Source organism: Phoenix dactylifera, unplaced genomic scaffold (assembly GCF_009389715.1).
Source record: "Phoenix dactylifera cultivar Barhee BC4 unplaced genomic scaffold, palm_55x_up_171113_PBpolish2nd_filt_p 000146F, whole genome shotgun sequence".
Classification (NCBI taxonomy): domain Eukaryota; kingdom Viridiplantae; phylum Streptophyta; class Magnoliopsida; order Arecales; family Arecaceae; genus Phoenix; species Phoenix dactylifera.
Genome location: NW_024067700.1, coordinates 385,993 through 392,852, shown reverse-complemented (window position 1 = coordinate 392,852; position 6,860 = coordinate 385,993). Strand labels below are relative to the sequence as shown.

The 6,860-nt window shown below is 37.2% G+C and overlaps 1 protein-coding gene across 1 annotated transcript; it reads right to left on the bottom strand.

The window, feature by feature from the left end:
* Nucleotides 1-1,977: 1,977 nt before the first annotated feature.
* Nucleotides 1,978-2,993, bottom strand: LOC103707737 (probable calcium-binding protein CML17). The gene has a single exon (XM_008792349.4). It carries the CDS (start codon nucleotides 2,804-2,806, stop codon nucleotides 2,156-2,158), a length of 651 nt encoding a protein of 216 aa, XP_008790571.1. The 5' UTR covers nucleotides 2,807-2,993; the 3' UTR covers nucleotides 1,978-2,155.
* Nucleotides 2,994-6,860: the final 3,867 nt, after the last annotated feature.

Here is a 6,860-nt window from a genome sequence, read left to right as displayed (position 1 = left end):
CGCTCTAGAACTCTTGAAGTTCGGCGATATCGGAGGAGGAAGAAAACCCCGATCGGGAGTCAACTCCTCTTCCCTCTCACGAGCCACATGACTGGCTTGATCTTAATGGGCCTCTCGGGCCGGGCCATTAGCCTAAATAACCTACTTTTATAAAAACAAAGATGATATAGAAGTTGAGATCTATTTTCTGCATAAACAATGCTTTTTATAATTATCTTTGGTAGTCATATCTTCTCCAGGAAATTAGACTAATAAGTATCTCTTAATCGGATTTTATCCAAGAACAAATGTAGCCTAATGGTTACTTGTGTTGGAGAATTGAAGAATATCTAAAGGAAAGAACCTATTTGATGGGTGCAATTGCTAGACTATAGCTCCATGTGCATATTGCGACATATGTGATTGTACCTTTTTTCTCACTTTTGCTCTACACCCAATACTATTGACTATAATTTAGTAGTAGGTAAAATTTAATGTCAATGGCCAAAAGTTAGTCCAGAAATTAAAGCTAAGAAAGACAAGATTCACTTGTGGCATAGTTATTCTTCCTAAATTAAGTACAGTTTCACAAGATCCATGGTATTGTTGGTTGCTAGGCAATTGAAATAATCATTTTGAGTTCACAATTTCTCATAAAGTTCTCGAAGACATGGACATAGAGTGGTACTAGCTGACAAGTTTAATTGTATCTCTGAATCCTCATTTGTGCTCCCACATGCGCGTGGTGAAGGCCAAAGCTGGGTTAGGTAGCAAGCATGTGCTTCGCATCGAAAAACCGTGTCCAGGATATTTTATTTAATTCAGTTATTTCATTTGATGCAGATGGTGCTCATTTTGACACCCCAACGGTATTTGTTAGAGCAACAAAATGATGCATAATTTAATCAAGTGTTTGTTAATCAAGTATAGGTTTTAGTCAAGTGTCCTATCTTGTTTTTAGAAGTTTAATATTTAATTTATTATTTTTATTTTTATAATGCAAAATGATATATAATTCATTTTAACCCTAGAAGTTCAACAAAATCCTGGTCTGTGTTAAGGGTTAGAGCATGTTCTAAGTCTTGTTGGCAATTGATCATGTTAAGATCCCGTTTTTATTTAGTTAAGTAGATAAATTATTCTTGAAGAATTAAGAAAAAAAAAATATTTGAACTAGATTACACCAAATGCTCATCACATCAAGCAGCTACACATAATTAAAACAAGCAAGTATGCAATCCATAGAGCGAGTTTGTCGGTGATTTATTGCTATATCTATATAAGATATAAAAGATTCTAGATCAATATCAACAATAATAAGCTAGTTTGAGGGTTTTTTTTTTTTTTTTTTTTTTTTTTTTTTTTTTTTTTTTGATACACCAGCTTCCCACACCAAACGAATATAGGATCTCAGAGGAAGCCTTCTAAGCGGGTCGGAAGCATCTGCTCGATTTATCCAGAGAAAGCTTTCTGAGTGATGCGCCGCGTAGGAGCCACTCAGTCGGCGGCTGTGTTCGAATCTGAGACTTTTTCAACCCAATAAAACTATACAAATCTGTAGAGTAGTATGGTTGCAAATGAAGGCTTAGAAAATGCTTGCCACTCTCCTAAATAGCTTAGCATCCACGTGATTTATGTTAAAAGATACCTGTCTACATTATTTTGTAACCTCCACTATTAGTAGCAAAGATTGCTCGTCTCTAATCTCATGATATATTTATGTGCATTATGCCAAATACCCAGTAATCATTAGTAATGATTGCTTTGGCAACTGGCCTATCAAACATTCCAAGCTCTAAAGATGAATTCTAATTGTCATCATGAAAAGAAAATCATAAATAAAAGCATTAGCTTGTCATGTAACCAGATTAAATGAAATGGTATGATTCTCATATGCCAATCAAGACGATTTTTCCATTGGACATGGAATTATAGTCAGTCAAGCTGATCCAAAACTAAAATATACAAAAAAAAAAAAGAATCAGATAACTCCAGAAGTCCCAAAGAACAGTCGAAAGATATTTGTATTAATAAACCATAAAAGATAAACCCATAGTTGATTTTTATAGAGAAGATAGTTACAAAATTATTACTTCTTTCTTTTCTTCTTCAAGAAAAGAAAAGAAACCAACGAGTATCACATGAGACGCGACAAGATCATATTATCATTAATCTATCATCTCTGGCCGTCCATCATGCGGACAAAGTCTTCGAAGCAAACGAATCCATCGCCGTCCGTATCGACTCCACCGATCATACGGCGACAATCCTCGAGCGTACACCCTTCGTCCCCCAGCGTGATGAACACCCCGAGCAATTCTTCCGCCGAGATCTTGCCGTCGCCGTCGGCGTCGAAGACGGCGAAGGCCTCCCGCAGATCCGCTCCCGCCGGCGGGCCGAAGGCCGACCCGATCGCCCCGAACTCCTCCAAACTGATGCACCCGTCGCCGTCGCGGTCGACCTCCGCCACCATCGACGCCACCTCCTCCTCGGTGGGCGGATCAGCGCCGCCGAGCCGGCGGAGGACGGCTTGCAGCTCGTGCCGCGTGATCTTGCCGTCGCCGTCGCGGTCGAAGACGGCGAACAGGTCGGAGACGGAGGAGGAGGCGGAGGAGAGGAAGCAGAGGTCGTCGGATCCGGCAGCGGAGGGATTCTTGCCGGAGGAAGGGGGGAGGACGGAGCGGGGGGTGTATCGGAGGCGGGAGGATGTGGAGTCTTCGGAGGAGAAGGAGGTGGCCGTGGAGGCGTCGCTGCGAGAGATCGAACGGCTCTTCTTCTTTGAAGGCTTCTTGTAGGAGCCAAAGATGGTTCCGATGGAGAGCTTCATGACTTCTTAGATTTAGAGAAAGAGAACAGGAAATGGATGGGTTGGAGAGAGAGAAAGAGGGAGGAAACTGAGGAGAAAATGGAGTTGGGAAGGGGGAGTATTAAAAGAGCGCAGTAGTGGGGGAGTGAGCTTCGAGGAAGCTTCCTATGAGGATTTTCTGGGAAACATTTTCCACCCACCATTTCCTTGTCATTGATTGATTTTAAAAGCTGCGAGCGGAAGAGTATTCATTTAGTAATCTTTTCTTCTGACTCGAAAAATTATAGTCTATTTATATTTATATCTATATCTCTATACATATATAAATTTATATTTTTTATTAACTTAATTATTTTATATAATTTTTGGATAAATACATCCATCCGCAATTATCATCAAAATATCTCGAAGATAATCTAATAAAATAAAAATCTCCCATAGCCCCAAGCCACTAGTTTGGTAGGAAGCCATCCAGTCACCTACGTACCATATTCCTAAAAATGTGCTGTACAGCACACAAAGTAATGCCCGATTTAAGTCTTCAAGTATTTTTTATTCATTTTAGGCTATTTTTTTTTTTGAATAAAATCTAGAGTAGTTAGAAATGGTATCATTACGAACTATGTAGACTAAGAAATGCTATAACATAAATTTATTTAGAGAGTTTCTGTGAGTGCTATTAATTTTACTACCATCAATGTTTCCTTTCTAAATTATCCAATGGTCTTTTTGTTGCCACATATTTAGATATCAAAATTGTGGATCTGTGGATTGCACATACAGATGCTTTTATCGTGTTACACAATGGAGATGGTTTGTTCTTCAATATTTTTAAGTCAAAACCTTAGTGAAGATACGTTTTAATTTACACTCTGTTATGCTGATGTTTCTATACATATATGCAGAACTATGATTCAAAATTTCTTTATAAATAAGATAGCATATTTATGTATGCCAATAAATCCTACCAAATTTTATGTTCTAATTGCATGCTTGATTTAGTGTAATTTTGATGTTGTCATGCAAATTAAAGTTTTGATAATGCAATTGCTATATTGTATTTCTTTTTCAAATTAAAGAAAAAAATGAATTGTTTGGATTATTTATGGACTGATTGAAGAATATGCCTTGTGAAATTGGAGAAATACATGGTAGAGAGGAGGGTCATGAAAGGGCATTTGACAAATCACAGCTATATAGATGGTACTACACGATTTTATCACTACATGGAGACAAAGTAATCCAGTTAAGAATAAGGAAGGAGACAACAGAGCGGTGGGCCCCTTTGGAGTGGAATTTTAATCAAAGAAATGGAGATTATTGTTTGAATCTGTACATATTTAAGAGTTACATCTAACCGTGTAACAAATTTTAGTAAAACTAGAATCAAAATTTCCAGGGAAAAAACAACTTTGATTTCCAAAATTGAAGTTATTAATTCTGCTTCATGACAAACCAACTAACTATTTGCCATGTCAAGAAAGATTAAATGGGACAAGGTTGTATCTTTGACACCAAAAAGGGATTCATCTTCCTCCATACAAATCCACCAATCACATAATAATAGCTTTGAGACTTGCACGGATGGATAAATAAAAATATTCAAAGTGCTTGGAGATTTGTACGGAGCATGATCCGATGAGCAACATCGCGAAAAAAGATTGATCATTTTTTTTGCATGAAAAATACAACCCAAACTTAAATTGAGTAAAGCAGCCTTAGGTCGGTTTTCGGTATTTGATATTATCTTGGATCATGGAAACCAGTCCCTTTCTTGGCTACCTTCTCCTCCAAATTGTGTTTGGATCAAAAGACCACTTATGTTGTCCTAGTTACAGTTGTCGCACAACTCACAACTAGTGGCCCAGGAAAGTAATTGAACAACTGCCCTTATGGGGACTGAACCTAACCTAGCCTCATATGTTTATTTGGAGTTTTGTGAGTTCAACTCTTGCCCCCACTTGGAGAGCAGGTTCAGATTATAACCATCAAAATAAAAGACTAACACACAACATATACATCTAGCTTGTATACTTTAACATGTATTTTATACTGGACATCTACAAACATTGTATACTTTTCATTGAAGTGACTTATTGAAGACCAATGAGTTCAGTGAATTTTTATATAAATGAAGATCACTTAGCTTATCAACCAAACTTCAAAGAAGTTTCTCATTAAAGACCAATAAAAAAATTATAATTATCTTATTTAAAGTAATCATTTCAAATTTAAATTTTTTTGCTAAAATTTCGAATTTAAAAAATACTATTAGTAACAGAAGTAGCAGTATAGTAACCAGAACAACAAAAATAAATGATAGTTATAGTAGTACACATTTGCTCTTAAAAAAAAAAACAATGTACATATAGTTAATGAGATGTGTCAAGTAAATAGCAAGGGAAGTAAATTATTGGTCCTAAGTTTAATTGTCATTCAATAATAAGGACCCTACTATGTTTTGCATAAATGCGTTATATTTGTATCTTGCTTCAAAACTTGTTTTATAGACTTTTTTTTTTCATGTCCTATGCATCAAGCCTGTCCATAAGTTAGAAATAAGAAATAAATTGGCCATCCAGAGGTTGTGAATATAATATCATCTCTTAACAAACAATTATTCAAATGATAAGCAAATAAAAGATCAAAAGTTTAATATTTTATTGTTTGGATCATGAATAACATAGTTTGAGTGCAAATCAGTGAATTATCGAGTTTGAGTGCATGTTAGCCCCATTACACTTGTGCAAGGATTGTAAGATCATTATTTCTAAAATATCAATGTAGTGGAGATGATGTAAATGCCATTACCATGCTTTCAAAAGAATCATTTAAAACTATGATACAAGTGTAACAAAGAAATTTGATTTAGAAATTGCACTGCTCTAATTAAGCTGCAAAAGTACTGCTCGCTATTGCACTAGTTGAGGTACAAATATCAAACTGCTTGCTAGTTGACGTGCCATAATTAGAGAATTGATAGAGTCAACATAAGTGACACCACACCAATCGGGTGATGAGGAAGGAGCTCCAAAACTATTCTCTTTCTCTAGTGAAAATTAGAAAAAAATTTGCTTGATAACCCTTGGTTAGATGGTAATGACTCTATGGTCATGTTTTATTCTTCGTACAATCCCTTATTTATATATCACATACACTTGTTCGTTTGCATTTATTTTATATATACCTAGTTACAATGCATCACAAAGGAACCCGATTTGCAAAGAATTTTGCATTTGGAATAACTGAATAAAATCCTAGATTTTAAATTGCTAAACCAATTAAGCTGATGAACTTTTGGGATTACAGTTTTAATAGAAAGTGTTGCCGCCGAATCCAGACCAAGGTTGGAGTGCAGCTTAGACGATCCTAAGGTCAAAGAGTACCGCATTTCAGAGGAATTCTGAGAGGAGGCCTTGGAGATTGCGGCTGACGTCTTTGGGAAGGATTTCAAGTTATGCCAAGCTCAAGCTTAACGACTTTTCTTGGGGATGGACTTCTTCCTCCTTGACGATGATGGTGGCGATGTCGGCTAAGACGACGACGTCCTTGAAGTCCGCAAAGCCGTTGACGTCGATGGCCGTGGCGGCAACAGCGGAGGCGCCAAGGGGGAGGAACAATGGAACTGATTCGAGTGGATGCTTTTCTTGTCCTGAATCTTGGCCTTGACGTCACAGATCACGTCCGAGGACCCGACCCATCGGGCAGCTCGGACCAATGGGGCTCTCCACGAAGAGCCGCTTTTTTTCAACTGAAGAAAACTGGGTACCTCGGTAGTGGCGTGGGCGGTAAAGGCGAGGAATAAAGCCCTTTACTTCATTGGTTTTGCTCTTTTTTTTTGCTCGGGTGAACCGAGTTAAATGTACTCTTCTTTTTGTTTGGCTTCTGCTGAAGTTAGTGTAAAAATTCACAACTTTATTAAAAACAAAGAGTTTCTTAAGTACCTGACTTCGGTCCTGGTTTACATCATGTCGTTGTATGAGACAATTTCTTGCATGAAGAATTGAGTTTCATTGATAAGTCAAGTTTACATGGTACAATGGTACATCTTATTGATAATAATCTCGAAGGTTGG

Excerpts from the sequence above, each read along its gene's own strand:
- LOC103707737 (XM_008792349.4), bottom strand. The coding sequence starts at position 2,806 with ATGAAGCTCTCCATCGGAACCATCTTTGGCTCCTACAAGAAGCCTTCA.